Genomic DNA, 26,974 nt, shown 5'->3' on the forward strand with positions numbered 1-26,974 from the left:
ACCGTTTCCGGTTAACTTAAAAATTCGATAACAATTCAGTAACCGTTACTAAATTTCAATTCGGTAGAACTAACGGTGTTCGAAAAATTCCCAAAATTCATAGGCACACAGACTTTTTCTATATTATGAAAACGTGATCAGTGATCGATTCTGATTTTGAATCTGCCAAAATCTTCAGTTCAAATTTTTCCATGATCACAAAACTTCATATATTGTTAATAAGTACATAGATAAAGTAAAAAATGTACCATTTTAAATTGATTTATGTACATAGATTATATATTAAGTTTATTTAAATTATTAAACTTTTTTTAACAAGGTTAAAAACACAAAATTGTGTGGATAAACTTTCGCGAAATGTATATGAAATCGAATTAAAAAAGTTTTTTGTACAAAAGTGTACTTTGAAATTGTAAACGTGGATAAATTTTTGTATTTAATTATAACGTGATATAAATATGTGCATACATTTATGTATATATGTATATCAAATAAAGAATAAAAATGTATGCTAAGAAGCATCAAAAAGAAAATTGTAATGTAGCAAAATACTACATATAAATCATGCAAATATTGGAAAAAAACATGCTTCATAATACATATTGACTTACACAGTTTTCCTTATAAACATAGCATAAACCAATTGAATATACCATTTAAGAATCAACAAACTCAAAGCACACTTTCCATTATATATAATATGAGAAACTCGTATAAAAAATCAGGATATAATATATGTAGACTAAGAAACTCATTGTAGACCGAGAGGAAAGCGTGAGTTGAATTATATCTGCAATACCTGCCTCTGCGGCAGGGTAATAGAGAGCCGCCTGCAGCGCGTTTCCTGGATAATCCTGTATCTTCCTTTTTTCAGCTACAGGACGTAAGTCTAGATAAGCCGAAATGGCTTTTCTTGGATGCAGGGACATCTGCCTAATCTGCCGTGCAGCCGGCAACCACCGTGTAATGGTATTTTAAGTCGGCAAACACCAAAAATACACTCTGAAACCAGCCAAGGATAATTTACGTGTACATGCACTTTTATTTGGTCTTTGACGTACCTGTAGTTTTAGATTTTGATAAAAAAAAGGTTGAATAAGAACAATGATTGCAATGATAATAATCCCAAATATGACTAAAATGTATAACCTAACCTAACCAAACCAAACCAGCAGAACAGACTAATGGTTAGCATATAATAATTTGAATAAAGTGGTCACGGGTTCAAATCCTAATGGTTTCTTCTGAATAGACTCGTTTCCTATTAGAGTTATCCAATTTGAGTTTTCCACGGAACCTCCATATAAAAGAGTATTGTGAAATAAATCATTTTGTAGCATGAAACTCAGATCGCATTATTTCCAATGCATGCCCTAGATTATCCACAAACATATTTTATCCATTACCTGTGAAAAATATCATATATTAATGCACCTTCTGACATAAAAATCTATCTGTACTTTAATTAAAATCTTTCCTTATATTTATTTATTTATTTTTTACATATATACTAGGAAGGCCTTAAGGTAACCTCAATGCGCCTTCATGGCCAATTACAAACATTGCAGCATTTTTTTTTATTATACAAGTCGCTGAATTACGAGGAACTGAAAAACTCGCAAATTAACAAGACATCTATGAATTGTACATAAATTTTATTGCACATTAATCAATCTCAAATAGTGGTGACATAGTAGATAGGAAGGATATTTGGCCAATTTTACCGGGAACCGTTTCAAAAATGAAATCAGAGAAAAAATGGCAAACTCTGATAGGAATCGATAGACCTGGAGTCACAAATCCAGGTTTGACCTGCAGCACTACAGATATACTCAGAAAAATTCTTTTAAATCGAGGCTAGCTCATGGGATCGAACCCCGCGCCTCTCAACGCTAAAACAACGACTCTATTTTCATTTCCGTAATAATGTCAAAGCTATTGCGTACGTTGTTCTAGGCTTACTGACATCTGTAGAATTATATTCGGTTCCAATATTTTTTACTACATATTTGAGTATATTGTGATTCATAGGTTTGTATAATGGATACAATTTTAGATGCAATCAATCGCTTCGTGGGTGCAACATATTGCTCAGTGCACCGGAAGTGCACGACGGAAGCGTCTGAATTATTCGTCGTCGGATCGTTAATAACGAGTCAGCATTTGGCCAGGGCTTAAATCATTCGGGCCACAGTCACGTGTCCTAGACAAGGGGCATTCGTTAGAGAGAGCTTACACCCGCAAAAAGAGGCCTGGCTGCAAGTGTTGAAATTGCACGAAAAAATGTTTAACTGCTTTGATTTTTTACGTGCAGAAATAAATGGTTGACATTTGGCGCAGATTTCGCATATTTGAATCTGATAGTAGCAACTCCTATTAATGCTTGGGATTTTTTTTTCACCGATTGTCGTGGAAAACTTGAGTTTTTCCGACCAAAAAACAAAAATTTCAAAATTTAAATACTTTTTTAATATAAAATAGAAATAGAGGTAAATTTCAGGCTATATAGATAATGGTCTTTAATTTTGAGCTTTTTTTTGAGGATTGAAATTGTGAAAGTCGCCAATGCAATTATACGTGTACGCTCACTAACAACTTTGCAAATAATGCCAATACGTTACATTACAAACCATAGTTTTCTGTTATATTATCCTGAAACGATCATCAGTTGATTTCTATTCATCATTCGGACTATACGTAAATATATTCGAAGTGAATTTAAATAAAATATCCATTATAAAAGTCGTATAAATTTTTTTTGCGTACCTACATCTTAACTTAAATATTTACAAAATTCATTAAAAAAAAACTAAGATTTACTACTTTCCTCTAATTCTATCCATTATACGATATTTTACAAACTATGTCTCGTAAAAGGAATAATTAAAAATGCACATAATGTGTTTATAGTAGCGAGAATAGGGACGTTTTCTCTCCAATCATCTTGTGTCACTTTATAATATGAAAATGGTGTCTATGAAAAGGTGTATGAAAATTAATTTAGACAGATAAATATTAGATATTTTATTGTCAAAACGAAATATATGTGCTACTTAAACATTTCCCAATATTTGTATCGAGGGAAAGATCATCTTTATATTCAAAATATATATACGGTGGCCATAAAAATATAATCAAAAAGCGAATAGCTTTAAAAGAATCATAAGATAAAAAAAGCATACGATTTTCCTTTAGGATATTGACTCGTCAAAGTATAACCTTATAAGGGTCGCGTAACCCAAGGCTTGTTTTCCCTCCGAAGTGTATTCGTATTACGTAGATATCGATCGTGCAGGTAATGTCCCCGTAGGGATTAAAGGGTCGAAAATATATCCATTTTTTATTTGTCGACGTATGTTTGTGCGTAAGGGCACGCTCCCAGATACACATCTGCACACTAAGGGGGTAGGGCAGGGAAAAAATTGATCACACACACACACACACCTACATATATGTATACACAGATAATATATGTCGGTCAGTATAATAAATACTATCTTGTCGTGTATGTGTGTCCCTCTTCATTTTTTTTCTCTTGTCGAGTTCCCTGGGGCGATAATCCTCGTAGTTTCCTTTCAGACCGGATTCACTCGTCGACTATTTACATTGAAATTTCCTTATGTCGGGTTGACCGTAGATAAGAAGAAACGCCAACATATTTCAAAAGACATTTTCTCTGTGACTCCCGGTCTAAATCCTATTCCCTTCTTTCCATCTCATTGTAACGTACGTAAAATCGAGCGTGCGGTCAGATATGATGTTTTTCCTTGTATTAATGACATCTATGTATATATCATGCAAATAAAACAATATGTGTGTTTATCGATGTCATTGTCTCTCTTTTAACTGTAAGTAACTTTTCTTAACATGAAAATAAGCTCTGCATCGGATTGCTTACAATAAATAAATAAATATATAAAATAGAAGACAATCATTTTACATAATTACCTATAAAATACAATGTAGAAAATGTACGCGTATAATATTAAGAATGGTTTTTAAAAAAATCTAAACATAATATCTTGTATAAAGATGACTATTTTTCTTCTTATTTGTCCGCTATAAAAATCTACAGTTTTCAATTTAAAATCACCAAATTTGATATACCATACATATAGACGTAAACTTGGCGTTGATTTTCAATTTTAACTTTATTTTTAATTTAACTGGAATTTCAGTGATATAAAATAATAGATGTGTGCATGATCCTGGACGACTTGAGAAAATACCTTTTTCTTAAATTCAATTTTAAGCTATTTTTTCCAACTTTCCCGAATGACCGTTTAAAAGGAAAGACTCCTAAATTTCTCGCGTTTTCCAACAAAATTAGAAAAACAAGCTATTTTTAGTTTGAGTTATTTTTGTTTAAATTTTTACTAACATTTTAAAAACTTTTGTGGGAATATGAATAACCTACATACATTACATAATAATATTTGAATAACATAGTACATAATAATATTTCATATACATACATACATAGTCAGTAGTCTAACATACATACATACATATTTAACATATATTTGTGTTTCTGTATGAGCCTGAATGTGATATTTCCCAACACAGTGAGGGTAGGTTATCGGAGATTATTAGTTTATCTATGTTTTTAACTTACTTCTCTGGTAGCCTGCTCTCATTATTATTTTTATATTTGAAAGTTGTTTTTGAGTGGAATTTTAATCTTCCCTCTTCCATTTGGGACATAACAAAACATCCCTTGCAGGGATGTTTTGTATTTTCATTTGGTTCTTATATACATATTGGTGCTAGCTATAGGTGCAAGACATGTCCTACTTTGTGTTTTATTATTCGATATTTTTACTATATCTGCTTTAATTATAACGATATTGTTTTTTTATAATTATGTATAAATGTATTTTTTGTCTGTGTACAAATGTATATATTTTTATTTTTCTCATCTGTCTATAGTTTTCGACCATTGTGGCTCATTAGGGACTCCTGTAATGCAACAGTGGTCCAAACTAAACTTAAATAAATAAATATATATAAAGTCTACTAAAGTTTTCAAAAAATATTATGACCTTCAAAAAATTAAAATGATTAGTTATGGAAGTAAAATATTTCATGATAAGTTTCATTATTGTCTTTCTTACTATGATTAATTTCAAACATATTTATAATTAAGATAGGACAAGAAGGTAAGTAAGATACAGCAGTAAAAGTATCATACGTATATTCCTCCCCTGAAAAGAAATTGAAAAGCTCGCGCCCTTTTGGGTTAAGAGGAAGCGAAGGGAAAAATTGCCACATATTGGCGAAAGTCTTCCTCGCATACGTACACATAATACGTATACAATATACATATATTTCTTTGTGGCAATGTTCGTCAAACGCCTCAATAAAATTATATTGGCGTCCAGAACGATCGGTCCGAGACGTTCAAACATATTGGGGTATCTACGTTATACCCGTACCGTTGCGGAAATCGATACCTACGCAATCGTTCTCCCTTTTACGGACGAAAGGTTTATCTTTGTGAAAGTTTTGGGTGTGCGTGTTTTTCGTTTTTCCCTTTTCCACGTCCTCGTCTTCTTATTCTCCGCTTCCTATTTCCATCATATCATCACGTAAGAATAATAAATACGTCGGCTTACTGGTGCCAGACATTGTCCTGAAAATTGTCGCATCGTCGCACCGTCGAAAAGGGGTCGAAAGGCGTGATAAATTCTTTTTAAGATTTGTATTTTTATTCTGTGCCAGATACGTGTTTTCCATTGATGACGCTTTTCACCTCCAGATATTGGATGTGATCTAAAATATATGTATCTCAAGCTTAAATGCATTCATTATTGATAGTCTTCAGTATCGTATCGTATTCAAATTTAATCCTCCAAGCGCTCCATTCATGTTTACTTTAATACAAAAAATATACATTTACAATATAATTTAAAGTATTTTATATATATATATATATATATATATATATATATATATATATATATATATATATATATATATATATATATATATATATATATATATATATATATATATATATATATATATATATATATATATATATATATATATATATATATATATATATGTGTATATATACATATGCATATAGAAGAAATAAAGAGATACCCAGCTGACCTACTTAACAGACTAACACAGCTGGTAGTAGGATTAAAAATTAGCGTAGATAAGACCAAACTAATGTTCAATAGTTATTGCATACCTGATAGCATCTCATTAGATGACAAACCAGAAAGAGTGGTAAATAATTATTTATATTTAGGTCAAATAATTGACATATCGGGTAGTAAAGATGAAGGGATAAAGAGACGTTAGGACGAAATAATGCGTTTTTTAAACCAAAAATGCCACTCTGCCTAAAGAAAACTATCTCTGGTCAATGTATTTTTCTAGTGATAATGTATGGATGTGAAACTTTGATATTGAATGCCAAGCTGATACACAAAGTCCAATACACTCAAAGAAGTGTGGATTTTTGTATGCTTGACATAACGAGGAAACACAGGAAACAAAATACATGAGAAGTATGAAAAGGATTTTGGATATAGTGGATAGAGTGAAGAGATTTAAATGGCAATGGGCAGGCCACGTGGCTAGAAAAATGGACGAAAGGAAGACAAAATAGTACCCGAGAGAATGCAAAAGGGTAAAAATAAGACCAAAGGGAAGATGGTTTGACGAGATTAGGAAAATGTGTGGGGTGAGTTGTATGAGAGTTGCGCAAAACAAAGACGAGTGGAAGCATGTTGGAGAAGTCTTCGTCCAGCACTCGATAGTGATTGTAGATATTGTTGATGGCATATATGATGAATTTATTCTTTTAAGGGAAGTTTTTTCGTATCAAAAATCGCATTTGTCTATACATTACACATAAATATCATTTATATTTTATTGAATGATCGATCTGCCTCACGAAACGTGTTCGTGTGACAAAGAAAATGTAGTGCCTTTTGACAATTCCATTGCCAAATATCACATTCGTTCAGCACTCTCGCTAATGCCTTTTTGATTACCGGTCATTCTCGGATACGTTCGCACGACTCGATTCGAAGCGATCGCGAAAATTATGATATTATGCGTGGATTTCTTTCCTATTCATATGTAATGTGAAACAATTTAGTGTTAATATAGCCCGACGTTTTACATACATAGATTCGAGTTCACGTCAAATATGACAAGTTTAACGACCATTAACCCGGCGACCCCGTTTTAATCTCGCCGCCTAATGATCTTTACAATACTGTCGCTTTCCTTTTCATCAATTTCCCTCTCTCACGGCTTTCACCCCTCTTGACGGTGAGGCATTTTCGGCTGCCTATTATTATTTTTTCGAAGCCGTAAAAAATGAACGAAGATTTACTCAACCAGTTGATTTTGTAATGTAATTGTTTTGAAATATGAACATGAGAGTTCAATTTAATCGTTATGTGTAGAAAATCGGTGATATTAATACAGCAATATGACTGCTAAGTTTGCTATTAATTTCGAAGTTATTGAGCTTGGTCCTTTAACTTTGAATGTAATAATAACCCTTTGAAGTCGAACAATGTACGCTTCGCGTATTTTGTAATGTCGAATAGCTATGTTGGAGTTCAATAGGTTAATATTGAATTCGTATATAATAAAGTGAGCTAGTAGGTGTGTAGATATACGTGTATATATTCTATAAAAAAAAATCACCTTCAATATATTGGAAAATAAAAATACAATCTAATGGCAAGTAGAGCGTAAAACCGCTTGCAATCAAACGCCTGTCGATCAAAATAGAAAATTTTCTTTTCGAGCTGTCAAAAAGAAAAGCGAAGCCCCGTTTTTGTGCACTGAGTTGGGTCCTTTTGTTTCAGAGCCTGGTCTCTTTTCCGTGCTGGAAAAATAACGTTATAAAAAAACCGGAGGCAAAAATACATTTTCAGGAGAAATAATTGAGACGTTGACGGGTGAGACGTTGGGCCCGTTCACTTTGCGTTTTTCCCTAATTCTGCTCCGAAACGGGGACTTCTTCTTCTTCTGAGAAAAATAAAATTAAAATGCTTTCAACGTTTGATGTGGCGATATGCTTTCAAGATGTGCGATAAAAATCTACAATTTTTTCCCTATTTTATTTTCTACCCCACAAATAAGTACAGGCATATAAAAAGTGGGGCGGTAAGCCCGTTGAGCTTTCGTGGAAAATATTACATTATTATTTTAATTATAAACTTCAACACATCCAAAGCCTCTAATTGCGTTCAAAAAGTAATGGTAATGGCTCATATATATGTACATACGTACATGCATATGAGCCGTTATATTTGAGAGTCCAATTTTCAGTTCCAAAAACACTATTTCAGTTTTACTTTATTCACATTTTACTGTATTGTTATCACTTATTTTAATTCGATATGTCAGAATCTCGGAAAAGCAGAATAAACGTAATAAAAGCCACCAGTATTTTAAAAATTGTTAAACGCAAAACATTATATTAATTTTTCGTGACATATTTAGACTAATGCCACTTTAAATTTTAGCAACTCATATGTATGTAGCTTAATGTAAATAATTCACAAAATCAATAACACATTTCATATACATAAAAAATTACTGCTTTATGTATGAATTAAAAATATTTAAGAAAGCCAAGATTGTGTATCTATCAATATTTAAAGAATTCAACGTTTATTTTGGATCATATTTTGCTGCAGCATATGTAAATACAATACAATACTAACAACCAATGTACATATGTATTTATGTATGTAAATAACAAAATAAATTTTTATGTGATCATAGTACCTATACCTCGTATTCTATAAAATTACCATACACATTTTAATTGTTTTGTTTTAATTTGTTTCAGGTGAGTTCATACTTGCACAGATGCCATTAATTATTTCAAAACATTCGATCGATCAAATCGTAAGTACGTAAATTATTCCGTTCATTTGTATGCAAATTTCTGAAACAGAACAATCGTTTCAAGTTTCAAAGAACTTAATTACACTATTTCGAAATATTTTAAATTTATTTATTGGAGATAAAATCTTCAGTGTTTACATAAAAAATGCGAGAAAAATAGAAACGAACCTCTCCGAGTGAACGTTGCGTGTTTGTAAAATGCGACGGAATTTTTATAATGATTTTATACTCGAAATATGAATGAAACGAATTTACATAAAATTCATATGCAATTCATTGCGCAAATTCTTTGCAAGCTATTAGCCAAATGTAAAAATATACTCAATTCAATTAAATTAAACAAAAACTGGTTATGTAATCTAGTAAAGTCTGTATACAATTTTATAAAACTGAAATGAATTGTGCGCTTTTACTAAGCCGTATACATTCTCGTGCAATTTAGCTTATAAAAATCCACAGTCATCTTGTATTATAAAATATAGACTAGGATTAGGTCTTAAAAGCATCCATTTAAAAAAAGATATATCTATTTTCCGATCACACTATATGTGTGCAATCAATTATAGTGCACGAACACAGCACCCCCGATCCATAAGGGGTGACCACCCCAACTGAATAATTGGTCGGCTCACACCTGAGCCATAGGGGGTTGAACCTAGTAAGAAACTACCGCAATTAGTTACCGGCAAGAATCACGTGATTCGAACGAACGTACCAGAACCAAATGGAAGGGGGTTAATTCGACCACTTGGCAGTGCGCTTGGGGTTAACGGGCACTCTCATACACGCAACATCCGCAGCGCATCGTTTAGATTTGATATTACATCGATTATAACTCAAGTTTAATGTTACATACATGTCTATGTATAATATGTAATCATAATCCCACTTCTGACAAATGCCTCTTGGATTTTTGTTAAAACAATATGGTTTTAATTGAGCTGTTCTTCGAAAGAGTAATAGATGAAAACTTAGTCGATTGTTCGTCTAAAAAGCTATCTTCAAAAAATTCAAATCTATAGTTCAAAAAATTTTAAATACTTGAACCCTAGACATAGTGGATAAACAGTTATATCTTAAAATCGAACTTTTAGCCTTTTTCAAAGATGGGAAAAATAAAATTGGGAAAAAAAAATTGTTTTGCTTAAAAGCAACTTACAAACCAATCAGTTCATTAAGTTCATCAAGTTTTCGGTTTCTCACAATTTTGTATGTAGATTTTTAGATACTTTCCACATTTAATTTTTAGATATAAAGAAAAATGGTTCAGATTTATTAGGTGTAAAAATTTAAATATATTTCTTGAATGAATGAAAAAGATCTTCTTGTAGAAAAGCTGAAGAACATTCTTAAGAAAATTGGAAAACTTGCCACATATGATGTAACCTGATGAAATGATTTAAAGAGAATCAAATTGCTTTTCAGTGATAATGTATAGTCTATGGGGTGCAAACGATAGAAAAGCGCCAGAAGACTGAACCACAGATTAACGACACGTGTACCTTATGCGTGCGCACTGCTCGCACTTACACACATCAAAATCTACCTGAAGTCCCGACATACCTACCCTGTCTACGTTCTGTGCTTCTGATACTTAAGTTCCGAATTTTTCCTTATTAAATTATTAAAACCTCGCCAAAAACATCCAACTCAATTTTAATAATTACCATTTTAATAATTGCATCTGTGCACATCAAAAGGTTACTCGTCATCTGATGTGCAATTTTTCATTCGTCAAGTCGAGAATTGCGTTTAAAGCAGCCATCCAGTTAATCTGTGGTTCAATCTGTCTGGCGCTTTTCGATCGTTTGCACCAAACCCTGTATAGTATATATTTAGTTTCTAATATAAAAACTGGATATAGAAACTAATTTCTAATATAGAAACTTATCTTTAAATAAGAGTTAATATTAAAAGAAGAACTTATGAATATTATTCGATTAACTATATTATTTATTTTATCTTTAAATTATACAGGTAACCCTAATGGACCTTCCAGGCCAGAAACATTTTTCATTTGATAGATATATTATTAGTACTATACAAAGTACATAAATAAATATCAATTATTATCCACGGAGACATTTACGGTCAAATTCCTAAATATGCAGCATTTCAAACAATTCAGCAAAATTCGAGATTGCTGAGAACTCGAAATTTTGCGAGAAAATGGGTAGGGTTTGGCAATTTGTTAGAAGCGTTTCAATTAAAATCAGATAAATTGGCAAACTCTGATAGGAAACGATCGACTTGAAGTAACAAATCCAAGGTCTGACCAGCAGAAATTAGTGGGATTTGAACTCGTTACCACTCGCTGGTTCTATATATAATATAAGGAAATATTTTAATTATAGTACACATGGATTTTGATGTAAGAAGGTATATAAATATACATAGATACCTGTATATGATATTTTTAACAGGTAATGGATAAAAGATTTTGTGTACATGTTTTTGGATAATCTGGGGCATGCATTGGAAATAATGCGATTTGAGTTGCATGCTACAAAATGATTTATTTCACAATACTCTTTTCTATGGAGGTTTCGTGCAAAACTCAACTCGTTGCCCATTATGCGATACATTTTTTTTGCTCCACTTTTACGATGCCGATAAATTATGACTTCCAACACGTAAACTTCAATAGCGAACATAAAATTATAGAATTTGCCATATTTTTTTCCGTCTTTCTCTTTCAATTTTCCCTGTCGGTAGGAGGGGTGCGGGACGCAGCAGCAAATGACCCGATTTTGAGAAAAGAAAATAATAATATAAAAAAGTTCCGCCACGCCGTAATAATTTTTATGCAAATATTAACGAAAAGCGTTTTACGGTTCGGGGAAAAAAATTATGTCTGCGACTTAATGGATTTTTCGGGTTTTACTGGACGTTGCCACTTCGGTGCTTAATTACCCGTGTTTGAATGCATTACCCCCCCCCCCCTCCCCGAATTTATTGCTCGAAAACGACAAAATATTATACGTGTGTGTGCAATTAACACGTTAACGCTTTCCAAAAGTGACACGCGTTAATTTAATTAATAATTCAATTTGCGATCGCTCTTTTTTTTACTGCTTTTTTGTCGTATTTACATGCACTATGCTAATTGAACTCTGTGTGGTATTTTTCCCTTTTTTAGTAAATTAATCATTTCAAATGGAACCTAATTTTTAACAAACGTATCTAAAAATAACTTTACATTGATGAAAATTGCCTTTATCATAATAAACATGACAATATAATCAGACCTGGTCAACGTTTGATTTTAATTTTATATTATTATATTACATAAACACTAGAATTTCATTAATTCGTATCAACTAAAAACATTCCAATGGTTTATCTGCTTTATGTATCCTTTATTTAAAATCATTATGCATACTCTATTGAATGTATTTCATAAATATTTCATCTATTTATTTAATTTCTTATCTAAAAGAAATCAAAATAAACACTAACACATTCTTACTAGCATAATATTACATAGCTTCAATGAACAAAATATAATATACATACATATGTACATACGATCCATTATTACATTTCAAAGTGGAAAAAGTCCACTTTTCTTCATTTCGAAAAATATTTTACAATTTATAACGTTTAATTATATTTAAAAATATTGGAAATACATTTATTCTGCTTTTCCCAAAATCTGAACACATCGAATTAAAATAAGTGATAACAATTTGTGAATTACGTCAAACAGAAATAGTGTTTTCGGAATTGAAAATAAGACTATTGCCACTTTCAAATAAAACGGCTCATATGTTGATAAAATAAAACATAAATATGTGTATATAAAATAATTCACAACAGTTCTCGCAATAATCAGGACTAAAGTAGATTTACTCAGTGTATTTAAACGTACATAGTACTCTATTTCTTAAATTTCTTGGTGGATCATATATGACAGTAATTTAAAATTTAATACAACACTACGACTGACTGTTAGTAACCAGGCCAAATGATCAGCATTATTTACTTGCTCTAATCTTCTACATATAAGTATCTGTGATTTATATGCTATTTTTTCATAATAGTAGCAGCCTCACGATTAAATACCAATATACAAATACCTCCATAATCCTACTGTTCTGAGGCTGCTGTACAATCTGCTGTGTATCTTGGAATACGCCTCTATGATCTGGAGTCCTTCAACCACATCTCTATCTATCAAACTAAAACTTATCCAAAGACGTTTTCTTCAGCTACTTTATAAGGAGCAATATGGGATTTACCCATATTTATTTCCATCACAATTCGTCATGGATATGGTCAGCTACAATTTTCTTGAACACAGGAGGAGTGTTGCCCACATCAAGTTCTTGTTTTCAATATTTAGAGGTTTCATCTCCTATTCATCTCTTCTGGCTGAGTTGGGCCTTCATGCTCTGGAGGGTTATATACGAACCCGCCATCGTCCCCTTTTTTGCACTCTTCTGGTTAGAACTGTGGCTTATAGCAATTCTCCCAATCCTCGTGGCCTTGGTTTCTTAAATTCACTGGATGGTGCCATTGACATTCGTCACATCTCTTGTCATTTTCTGCACCACTTTCTCGGTTACAGAGGTTGCGACCAATTAGAACAGTTGAGTTAGTTTGATCAGTTAAGAATTTTTATGTCCATGTGTATTTTTACAATTATCTTCTTACTTCAGAAACGATTTGGTCGTGTGACAAAGTTTGGGTTCTTATCCGATCGTTTCAAACTTTGCCATTTGCTCAGTTTGGTCATCAATATAAGTGGAAATGACGTCCCTCATTACGACGGTGAAAAATAATCGTAATAGACACGTTTGAAAATACTCCATCATATTTCTTCTTGACGTCTATCGTCCGAATTGATCGTTCAGACTGTTCGTCGAGTTTGTTCGTTTTAGCCTCTTCTTACTTTATATCCCTCTTAGCTGCCATCTCGCTATATCAGATTTTAAGTGTTTAAACGCCTATAAATTTATCTTTTTTCACTCTATATTTTTCACACTCCTTTGGCTAGAACTGTGGCATATAGCAATTCTCCCATTTTTCGTGGCCTCCGTTTCTTAAATTCACTGGATGGTGCCATTGACATTTGTCACATCTCTCGTAATTTTCTGCACCACTTCCTTGGTTACAGAGATCGCTACCAATTGTAGCAGTTGAGTTATTTTGATCAATTAAGAATTTTTATGTCATGTTTTTTTTTCTCTTTTTCTTTTCTTCTATTTATGTATTTTTACTTGTATTTTCATATACTTTTTTTCCATTCTTAGTATATTCAGCACACTCGTCACTTTAGAGCAATCTGTTAAACGAGTGTGCTTGATTAATTGATGTATAATAAAAATAAAATATGTACATAATATTACGTCAAAAACATAGATAAAGTAAAAAATAGCATTCAGAATTAAAAAAAAATATATATGATAAATGACAAAATGTCCAACAATTACATAAATTTAAGCGCGCACGATACGACCATACAATATCCGTTTTTTAATGCATACATTACCTGCAGTCGTATAATTCCCGTATTATATAACCCATTCCGGCACACGTGGGGTACGCTTCCGAACCCATACACACACACACAGGTAGGTAGGAACTCGGTTAAAAAAAAGAAACAATTTATTCTTTCTGTGGTAAGCAGACACGGCCGCTCACAAAGCCTTGTTACGGCGAAAGCTTATGTGTGGCGCTCATAATTCAGTGAGTTATAAGAGTGGGGAACGTTGAATACATGCATGCCAAATGAACTTCCTTCCAAAAGCTCGGCGCTTTCCCGCTCTTTTTTTTAACGGCAGCATCCTTAGTACAGCCTTCGAGCCAACGCTCGAATCAGACGAGAAGAATTTTAATGAACGACTAGTAGAAAATGCCGGACGATGTTGCCAAGACGCGGTTGGGTTAGGCGGTTGAGTGTTTTTTTTTTTTGCATAATGATATAATTTTTGGACCGCTTTGAAACTAACTGTGGTGACTCTGGAAGTTGTGTTTATGAAGTTAAAAATAAAAAAGTGACACTTTTACTACGTGATTTGAAGAAAAACAACTTTGAAAGTTGATTTATGGTAATGCCGTACATACATACTATCGGGGCCGCTTTGCGTGCAATTATGTGGAAAACGATGGTTTTTCCGAACAACGCTTTAATATAACTTAACTAATATTATTCTTATTTAAATTGTTATTCTTATTTAAATTGTAATATTCTCAAAATATTATTATTTTTTAAATTGTTAAAAATATAACTTTTATTTATATTGTTATATTCTTATTTAAATTATTATTCCAAATGTATCGTTCATATGTTTAAAAATGAAATCAAAGAAAAAGGCTTTCATCAATGATTAGAAATACAGAGGATATAATAATATTTTAATTCAACCTGATTTGAAGTATTGGTTGTTTGATTGATTTTTATTCGCTATTTATTAAATATTCAATATGCACAAATACTATATATTGCAGTTTATTTATTATAAATTGATATAATTATATATCTCAGTTTTGTATTTAATATAATATGTCAATATATCGTTACCTTATTTTGAAAGAGTTGAACTGTAAGTTAGAACATTTTCAAAGAAAGGTAACGATAATATATAAATCATGATTAGAAATACATTGCAAAATTTTAAGCTCTAACTCATGTATAAAAAAAACGTAACGTATAAAAATATGTATTAATAAACTAATACATTCATACGTTCATTTATAGATTTGATATCTTTAATTTATAATTATAATAATATATTATATCAACAGCCATTGTTCCTAGATTTTGTCGATTACGAAAAAGCCTTCAATACAGTTAGTTATATAGTGCAGTATTTAGCGATTTAAAAACACATGGAGTACCAGGACCCTTTTTGGGGCTGTTAGCTGCAATATAAGAACGCCACAGCTTCAGTTAAACTTTGTTCAGATACTGATAAATTAAGCATAGGAAAAGGAGTCAAAAAAGGAGATACGAAAGGTGGACAAAAGAAGTGCTTGCATGGTACCCGAAAGAATTCAAAAGGGTAAATGGAAGACCGCAGGGAAGATGGGTGCACGAAATTAGGAAAATATGTGGGGTGAGATGGGTGAGAGTTTCGCAAAATAGAGACGAGTGAAAGCGTGTTGGAGAGGCCTTCATCCAGCAGTGGATGGTGAATGGCTGTAGATGACGATTATGATATTTTAATAATTATAAATTTAATAAACTAGTTGTAATCCCCCGGTGCCCCCCATCCCCCGTCCCCATGTCGTCATGGAAATTTTGACTTGTTTTCGAAGTTCCCAATCATTTTCCAACCAATAATACTTACATACAAAGTCTCTGTCGAAATTATATATTGACCTAACCTAACCTAACCTAACCCAACCATTTTCCAACCAACAATACTTACATACAAAGTCTCTGTCGAAATTGGGTGACCGTAAAAAAGTCGACACAGTGAAAAAGTCGAAAATGTTCATTTATCATGCATATATATGAAAAGCGGTTAGTATACATGTATATTATCAGTGGCGTGCGACAAAAATCTCTCTCCCCTCGTCGTACATCCTCACTTAATTTGCGCGATCAGGATACAACAGGAACAAGAGTAACTGGCTTTTCCTCCCATATCCTGCACGCGCACATTAAACAAGGTGGTATGACAAAAAGAGATGGAATTTCACCGCAGTACTGTTTACCATGCTCCCTTTTTTATCTTTCGACTTAAGATCTTTTGATTTTCGATCTTTGCCTTCCGATATTTCTTTTTTCGACCTTTTCACCTCGGTGCCGTGAGATGAACCCGTCGAAATTATATATTAGATATATATGTACATATGTATGTACGTATACAGGTTTTCATGTTTGATACAAGTTGATTGCTTTTAAGATCCAATGTATTAATCCCAGTATATACATATATGACTATTGTATTATTAAATTTAAAAAAAAAAGTCCTTAAATCACCAAAAATATTTAGTCCCAAAATATATACATACGTAAAATAATAAGATAAAAATCCTGTCATTAAAAAAACATGCTCAAAAAACTTTTATCCTTGCCAAAAAATTGTGTATACAGAATGAACGCTCTCAGAGCGTAGGCGAAAATGAGCGGCTTTTTTTTTTAGATTTTTCCCCTTTGCGACTTTGAATTTCAAAGCGCGGAAAATTGTCTCCGACTTCCGGTTTTCCCTTCTAGGCGTCGAATATCGCGTTACGACGCCCAAAAAGGTTCGAATTATTTGGTTCGCAATGCGAAATTAGCCAAATTACAGGGGTCCCGCATACTACGGACCCGTTACGGTCGCACAATGGACCCCGGTTCAGTGATCCGTAACCTTTTCCGCGCCGGGGACCTTTTGAACACACACACACACACATACATAATATACACGTCGTGGAACTTGTAGTGTTCACCTTTGTTGTTCGTATGCAAATTCAAAATGAGTACGTGATCCCATATAATGGGACGACAAAGAGCCATTCGCCATTATGAACGTGTGTACGTATTATAGATAGATGTGTGTTTGGATAAGTGTGTGCGCAAAGGGTTAATTTTCAATGGAATTTTCTTCGACGAATTTATACACAGTGTAATTTTATATATGTATATTATAGTTATAATAATGGTGATTTTAGTTTCGGTTAATTAATTCAACGTGCTCGCTTTCGTTCCGAGCGAGTGAACTGAGAGCAAATTTGAATCAATTTACGATGCATATGCTCAAAACTGCATTAATTTCAAATGGTGGATTTAATAAGTTTATTAACGCATATGATGCGGCGGCAATCTGTGTGCGGTCGATTAATCAATTAAAAATAATGCTCCATCCACGAAATTTTCATTTTAATCTGTTATTGTTGATGTTACTTTAGATGTTTGATTCTGTCATGGAAACACCCCTTATTTTAAAAAATTAATTGAACAATTTAAAAACTTCAACAAACTTGATCTTAAATGTTGCGATGAAAAATTTTCCAGAAAGACTCTTCTTTTAGAACAGGGCTTCCCAATTACTTTCATGTAGCGACCCTCTAAATCTGAAATAATTAATTCCCGGCCCCTAAAAAAATTTTTTTTCTAGTTAAAACATTTATTTGGCAGTAATTATTACAATTATAATACACATACATATTTATATTCAGCAGAAAATTATAGGAACTTGCTTAAAAACATTTTTTTTAAATAAAAACTATACACACATGAAACAATTTAATAACAAATCGATCATCGTTCAATGTCAGAATCTTCCAAAGTCTCCGTGGAAAGGCATGACTTTTGCTTATTTTTTAAATATAAGTAATGACGAAAATGCTGTTTGGCATAGGTACGTAGTCGCTAAAGGAATAAGAGTTACCAGGGCTTCTTTTCCAATAGCAGGATATTCTTGCTGTCGCCTTAACCAAAATTGTGAAAACTTTTTTCATTAAATTCCACTTCAAGCAAATTATCTAATCTGATATCGATCAACTCTTCTTGGGCTCTCCACGTAATATATTAATATTTTAAGGACTTGGCAAATGGTGTTATTATCCAATTGCTTTCATCCTCATTCAAGTTTGGGAAATATTTCCTTAAATATATACATTTCTTAAATATATAATATGGAAAAATATTCATAAATGAATATTTGTACTTTCTATTGAATATTTTCGCGGCCACCGCGAGAAATCCTACGGCCCCCCAGGGGGTCTCGACCCCCAATTTGGGAAGCACTGCTTTAAAACAATAGGCGAGGGAAGAAACTTTTCAGTCATGGCTAAGCAATATTCTGAATATGAATTACAGACTAAAGACCAGATACAAAGATAACCACACACTCCTGATTATCGTTAAACTTTAAATCGAAAAATAGTTTATAGAGCAATTTTTGAATTTTTCTTTCATTTTTTAATGTTTGCGTTCCCGTTTCAATTAATGGTTGGAGATCAAACAGCGTATATTTAAAGCCGTGTCATCATAAACCAACTGGTAACATGGTTGCTTACGAAGATATTTCCTCGAATAAACAATGACGTTTCAAACTTTTGCTTCGGTGAAATCTTAATTACGAATATTATTATTAAAAGATTTTTTCACAATATTTTTTTCCAAAAATTCATACAACAAACCCTGAAAATTCCATCGTAATCGGTTCACTGGTTTAGGAGCCTATACGTGACAGACAGACACACCAACAGACATTCAATTTTATATATGTATACATACATACAAACATGTAAGAAATAATTAAAAAAAATATATATTATTTCAAGTCCTTACAGCATTCTCAGTTCTCGTAAGTCAACCATATATGTTGCCTTGAGATAAATCCTGTCACGATTTAAATCAAAATAAAAAATAAAATACTATAATATACATATGTGCATGTATTAATAGAGATTTATTTTTAAAACAATACAACTAACAGTCTGATTTAAAGTCCTGCACACATATATACACAGAACTACCCCATTTTGAATGTCCACCGACCGGTCGCGCAACATTCCGGTCGACGTTGCGTATGTAAAGCGACCCGATCCGACGAGGCAGGTTCGATATATCACGCGGCTTTTTGTCGACGTGTTTTCGGGTACCTTTTTCTATCGGAGTAGGCGTGAGGAGGGGTGGAAGAGAGAGACCGGGGGATGATTTATCGGGGTGGCAGCGGCCACCTGGCGCCCGTGTCGCGAGATGTCGTGACCACAATAACGCGACCCTCGAATTAACGACCCACCGCACGTGACCACCCCTTCGCTACCCCTTCGTCACCGCTGCAATTGAGTAACGACACAGCCTCCAGATCCAGGTTGATTTTTACCCACATTTCCCTAGCGAGGTGGTGAGGTGTGACGTGTGACGTCACTAGCAGGATTTTCCAAGCTTGATGGTGGTAATTGGCGTTGGACGTACCTATATGTACATATGTACATACATATGTAGTCAATGTTGTATAGACTTCATTGGTCAGATAATAGGGTTGGAGCCAATAAAAGCAATATCTTCTTATGTCCAAACATCCAAAATAGCGTTTTGTGTCTATATATGTATTGGTACGTACCTTGCTTACCAATGTTTTAACTTTTTGTTATATTAAATTATTTAAAATATAATTAATTTATTATTAATATTAAATTAATTATATTTTAACGATATTTGAAAAAAATAGAGATAAGAAATCGAACACAACCTGTTTCTTTATATATAAAATAAAATAATATATAAAATAAAACTTTATTTTAACTCGTGTATCAAATCCTTTCCGAAACCACCCGATGAAATCGGGTTTGGTGCATCCGCTCTAAAATCGCCAGATTAACAGAACGGCAGCTTAAAACGTAATTTTCGTTTTCTCGAATGATAGATTGCACATCAGATGACGAGTAACCTTTCGATGTGCACATATGCAATTATTAAAATTGAGTTGGATCTTTCTGGCGAGTTTAATAGGGCAAGATTCGGAACTTATCGAATCTTCCCTTATTAAACTCGCCTGAAAGATCCAACTCAATTTTAATAATTACCATTTTAATAATTGCATCTGTGCACATTGAAAGATTACCCGTCATCTGATGTGCAATCTATCATTCGAGAAGACGAGAATTGCATTTAAAGCAGCCGTCCGTTTATCTGTCGTTCAATTTGTCTGGCAACTTTAGAGCGGATGCACCGCATCCGTTGAAATCAACGGGCCTAAAACTAGTAAATAAATACATATAGTGAAAAGGATGGTTTAAAGCCAATTTGATTAAACCCTTTCAACAGTGAAACCAAATAAATTGGCAAAATCTGATGGGAAACGATCGACTTGGAGTCGCAAACATCTACATATGTAAGGCTGACCAGCTGGATTAATAATAACCTATTTATTCCAGACGAAAGGGAGAATAGTGCAATTCCCATCGTCCATATAACAATATATAGATAATAAATACAATAGTATAGAATAATTTTTCATAAATTTAAATAATTAAACATTTCATTTGGCCCAGTGTCCGGTCGGCCAAACATCCATCGGCCTATTGCCCGTTCGGCCAAGCGTCCGTCGGCCGAGTGACCGTCGGCCAATAATCCATCAAGCAAATTTTCACATACTTACCCATTCCAGAAAATTAGACCAAGGTCAATTTTCTCCAGGCCTCCTCCTCATAAACGTGTCGTCAAACACGACATTCCCGAGTGTACGATACGACAGTCCAACATCAGAAATGGGCTAGGACGTCATTTAGTCAGCTCGCATCCGAGCAACCCCATCCTCCCCCGCATCCCATAACTACCCCGTATGTGAATCGGTGTATACACGTGTGTCGGGCGTAACGTACGAGCGGGGCCCCCGTCACAGGTGTGCGATAACACCTGATTAATGACAGCCAAGATAACGGGGGCTCGAGCACATTCAGACACGTGTAATTGCCGCGGTATTTATTAACAGGCGGACATAAATTAGCGTGCGGCCCAACCTCGGCTGACAATCGGGCCAGGTATTACGACACCTTCAGGCGTTCTAATAGTCGCTCTAAATATAGCGTTTAGCTCGAGCGTGTCAAAAGTGTGTGATGCTGTTGCCCTCTCACTCGCACTCGTCTGTGTGCCGTAGCGTCTCGCTCGTACAGCGCGCTTTATTGTTTTGTCTGCTGCGGAAATGCGCCTTTGAGCTGTTTCTCTTGGTGGATATTTGACTTGAATACGACTGGTATACATACAGACATGTTGACTGTATGAACAAGACTCTGTCGACTTGGATATCAATGCCTCTGAACCACTATCAAAGGTGTAAAATCTTCTGGCTCAAATGTATCAGACTTAATATATGGTGGTTGCGTTTATGCTTAGCACCGAGAGGTTACCGGTTTTGATCCCGTGACAATCTTTAATAATGCTGGTCAGACTTCACACGAGTTTCATTGCTGAATCATCAGGCTAAATAGAATTATTACTAGTTCAGCTCAAATTAAAGCTACCCAAATTTTATAATAATAGAAGTACCTTTACCAATAAATTGCCTGTTTCAAATTAATAAATGTACCGTCTTACATATTCACTTCAGAAATAAAAGTTTTATTTTGATATAGATTAATTTACAATTTGAGTATATGGTGGTGTTTGGCGTTGGTAGCCAATCCGTTTCTTTTCTCAATTGATGGATTATTTTTATCCACTTTTTTGTATTTGTCTATCCTTGGGAACTCTTAAATTAACGTGTAATGTATAGTTTCAACAAAAATATGTATAATATAAAATGAACGGTGTTTATATTAATTAAACTTTAATAATTGGTTACTAATATAATTGATTATTCGGTGCCACCATATTACATGTATTGGTAAAAGAAATGTTTTTAAATTTGTTTAAAAATATGTGGTGCCACCCCTGAAATTGTATGTAGAATGCATGCAGTCACCATAACACTTAAAAACTGTCAAACTACGATGTTATTTGAATAATATGTTACTTACATGATTAATTTACTTATAAAAATGTATCTCATGTTGTTTATTTTGTTTTTTTAATGCATTGTGCAATTTTTAACGATGCAATTGCCCATCTTGCGAGTAAAATTAACAAAAAATCGGACATTCGTCGAGCACTAAGCATCAAACACGACTACCGGACTAATTATTATGAAATGTCCACAGACCTTTTCCACTTAACAACAATACGACGCCTAAAGCCACTTATAAGTTGTAAACTCGATTTTTGCGAGAAACAGAACAGGGTTACCAATTTGTTGGATCCGTTTCAATGAAATCAGATAAATTGGCAAACTCTGATAGTAAAGAATTGACCTTAGTGTCACATATCCAATCCAGGGATTGAACCCAACACTACGCAATTGAAAGCTTTACAAATTGCATTTATTTATTTACATAAATGTTTACAAATATCATTACTTGGAAATATTGTCTATGAGTGTGTCCACAAATTACTTATATATGTACCCGTTGTAAATGTACCAATGATATGTTCTCTACAGTCTACAGTATAGATGTAAATGAACCTTAATATTATATACATATATGTACCTATAAATAGATATGTATATAACAGCAAAATAGTTAGTAGTTCATTCCTTATTCACAAACTAAAAAATTTCAGATATATTAAAATTTATATTACAAGCAAGGGAAATTTAAACTTCTGAAATAATTTTTAATTGAAAACTGTTATGCATTATGGGAAAATGCTCCGTCTGCCAAAGTTTTCAACTCGGGTTTTGTATTATTATTAGACACAACGACAAAATTGGCCAAAGTTGCAAAATTAACAGTTTCACCATAGTCAAAGTTTACGTCGGCCACGTAGGATATCAAAAGTGCCAGAAAAATTCATAAAAATAAACCCAAAATGGAAATTTCCAACATGGCAAGCTCATCTCCGGATCACGTGGGTACCACCAGTACCTCTCTGGTCTAGGGAGCGTTACAAAAACCGCCAAATCATGGTCGGAAATTATCCGCATGATGTGCTGAAAATGCCCCTAAGCAAAGGACACGAATTATACACGGTCCTGACAATCAATCGGGGGTCGAACGCACGGTGTGAGAGGGATAAGGGGGTTGATTTCGAATAAACAATGGTAGGTTTAAGACACTTCATAAATTATCCATGGTTTGTGGTTTGACGTGTGCATTGATGTCTTTTATCGTTGCTCGATTTTTCTATGGTTGATTTTGATTGAAAATTTAATGGAAAACGATGCGATCCATACTTGGAGTGTTGGAATGTGTGATGGAAAATTTTCAACGTTTTAATTTTTATTTTTTATATATGTAATAAAAACAGAGTATAAAAAAAACTGCAGTAAAAAAATAAATGTATATAGAAATAACCTAATGTACTAAAATATAAAAAAAATAATTATCAAATAAAATAAAAAGGCAATTTAAACAACATTTTAACAACAAATGTACGACAGTTTAATCTATAAATATATAAAATGTGTGGGAATTCATGATTAGGATTTCAATCAAAAAGATTTCAATTTTTGGGATTTCAATAAAAATTATGATCCCGACTTAAAATAATGTAATCAAATAGAGGTTTGGGCCGCATAAATACGTATGTAATGATATAAATGCGTATGAAATGATATAAAATATCACAAAAGTGAAAGTTAGAAGAGGTTAGTAAAAAGCGGACCTCGTACTATTTGAGTAATATCTCTAAATTTATTTCCAAGTAGCGGTGCAGGGGGTGCTCTTGTGTGTGGTGAATGTCTATATAATATTCATATTTAACTAATACGAAAGAGATTTCACCATAAGAAATAAATGGAAAGTACTTTTCGTTACCTTTTCGTAAAGTTCTAGCTGGTACAGTCGCGCTCATAGAAGTTAACACTGCAAGATTCTGAGAAAATTGCGTTTGTAGCCTGTCGAGAAGGGGCGTTAAATACGTAACGGTTTATTTTGAAAAACACAATATTATAACGCTTTAAAGTTTTCATTGAAGGGGAACAAAGCTGGACATCCATCACGCGCGATAAAATCGCTTTAGTCGCGCGCGCGCAAAAGGTTATGGCACAATTCGCATTTCGTTAGCATAAACTAACTATAATCAAGCGAATAATCACGCTGTAAAACCTGAGAGATTAAGGCCGCCGCAATAATCTCGAGCATATTTAAAATTCAAAACATAAGGCACCCCACCTCCCTCTACATATATATTATATATACAATTTACGCATGTTATATACGACAGGGGTACGAAAGCTTTTTTTTTAATATCCATATGAGTCTAAAGTAGCACTTACATAAATATACTTTAACATGTACATACATATATGCATGTATATTTAAATAAACGTAAAGTATTATTTAATTTATTAGTCATATTTAAAGCTATAACATAAAATATATTTCCATAATAAACATTAGACTATAGTTGGGAATAAACTTATCGCCAACCACAAGTAATATTATTGTTAATCCCGTACTAGAAATAGTATTAATGTTGTGCCCGTTGATATTTCAAAGTGTGGCTTTGGAAATTAATTGATTTATTATTATAAGATAACGCTTGCCATACTACATATACATAATATTCGTTTCGATTCGACATACATATGTATGTACGTCACAGCCAAACCACTGCCAAAACGTACATTCAAATACAATAATAAAAAAAAAATTATATATATATACTATTTGCTACCAATGTTTCCTCTTGGCAGAGAATTTACCGCCATATATTGAAAATTTATGGCGGTAATTTTTTTATTAATTTTTCTATTGGTGTTTTATATTATTTACATGTAGGTAGGTAGGTAGTTCTTAATTTTTTTCATATTTAACAATTGAATATAAATATTAAATTAAATATAATTTAAAGGTATTTGAAAAAATATTCGAGCGCGTGTGGATCGAACCGACACATTTCTTTTAATTTTTTTTTATTTAATAACTTAATATGCCAACACCCATGCGACGATATTTCATCAGGTACTACACTAGCTATTTATATAATAACCAGCATCGTTGTATAGTGGTGAGTATTGTATTATTTCACGAAAGGTGTCACGGGTCCGATTCCCACTAGAGTCTCGTTGTTGGCCAGACCTTGGTTTGTCGAGGTCGATCGTTTCTAATCAGAATTTGCCAATTGTTCTGATTTTCATTGAAACGGTTCCTGGAAAATTGACTTTTCTTATCCAATTTTCTATTGCAAACCTCGAGTCATTGTTATATCTCAGGTTTCGCCAGAATTTTTTCCATATATGTCTCTGTGGATGATTATTGAATGTAAAAATTCGTATTGTTACATGAAAAATGTTATTTATCATATTGTTTACGATGTTTGTAATGTCTGACCATAGATGGCAGGCGTTGTTTCAATTTACATGTACAATTTCTCGAGTCTTGATCTGTTTAGCACACTCGCCACTTTGGAGCAAAATGTTAGGCGAGAGTGCATGATTATATGAAATAAAATAAAAATAAAATAAAATCCCCTCAATATTATTTTAACATGTGTATATTCAATGGAATTTTTTTTATATACATATATTTATCAGTTTCGGACAACCATTGGCTCGCTTGCTACAACCCGAAGAGAGGTCTCCGTAGATTTTTCCATGGAACCCCTTCTCAGTACCTACCCTCGATTTTTCGACGCTGCTAACGATTTGTTCGGCGGATATTCGCGCGGCTAACGACCGGGCGCCGTTACGTTGCCGTTATGTTACGGCTCGGCCGTTATAAAATAATAATAACGGCCGTTAAGGCGCTAAAAGCCGACGCCTCTTCTCACACCACAACCACCACTGTTCCTCACTCCCTTACACACCTACACATACCCCTCAAATCGCCAACCGGGCATTGCGGATTCGTATCTGAGGCTTTTATTGCAAAGTCGAGTGTTGCTCTCCTCTCCTCGACCTGGGCCCTCGCAATTATTAAATAAAAAAAGCCGAAGAGAGGCTGTGGGGGATGGGAGAAGGGGGGGGGGGTTCAGGAGTTTTATATGTGTGCGGAATTGCGTTTGTTCCGAAACAAAGTTTGTAAGCGCGGTTTAGTCGTTGACCCAAATACGTACAAATTACCGAGGCATCCCTGCCTTCCCCTATGCCCACTTCCCACATTCTGAATACATTCAACTGTTTCACCACACTTCACATATTGTACAATGTGTAATTGTGAAATTATATTTTGATTGATTAACTTATTTGATGCTGTGTGTGTAACGATTTTGAATGCAGATTGGAATTTTCCGGTGTGGAATTTATCAAAAGTATAGCAAAAGTCTACCGATGCGGTGCAAGCGATCGAAAAGCGCCAGACAGACTGAACCACAGATTAACGACACGTGTACCTTATGCGTGCGCACTGCTCGCACTTACACTAAGCGAAATCTACCCGAAGTCCCGACATACCTACCCTGTATACGTTCTGTGCTTCTGATACTTTAGTTCCGAATTTTTCCTTATTAAATTATTAAAAACTCGCCAGAAAGATCCAACTCAATTTTAATAATTACCATTTTAATAATTGCATCTGTGCACATCGAAAGGTTACTCGTCATCTGATGTGCAATTTTTCATTCGTGAAGTCGAGAACTGCGTTTAAAGCAGCCATCCAGTTAATCTGTGGTTCAATCTGTCTGGCGCTTTTCGATCGTTTGCACCAAACTCCT

The 26,974-nt window shown here is 33.6% G+C and overlaps 1 protein-coding gene across 1 annotated transcript in view; it reads left to right on the forward strand.

Moving 5' to 3' along the window:
- The first annotated feature begins 7,459 nt into the window (after positions 1–7,459).
- side-VII (sidestep VII transmembrane protein) overlaps positions 7,460–26,974 on the forward strand; it is a 278,712-nt gene continuing 259,197 nt past the window's right edge. The window contains exon 1 of the mRNA XM_077445052.1: positions 7,460–7,519. Within this exon, the coding sequence (XP_077301178.1) occupies positions 7,460–7,519 (60 nt within the window). The remainder of the gene's footprint in view (positions 7,520–26,974) is intronic.

Source organism: Arctopsyche grandis, chromosome 13 (assembly GCF_051622035.1).
Source record: "Arctopsyche grandis isolate Sample6627 chromosome 13, ASM5162203v2, whole genome shotgun sequence".
NCBI lineage: Eukaryota > Metazoa > Arthropoda > Insecta > Trichoptera > Hydropsychidae > Arctopsyche > Arctopsyche grandis.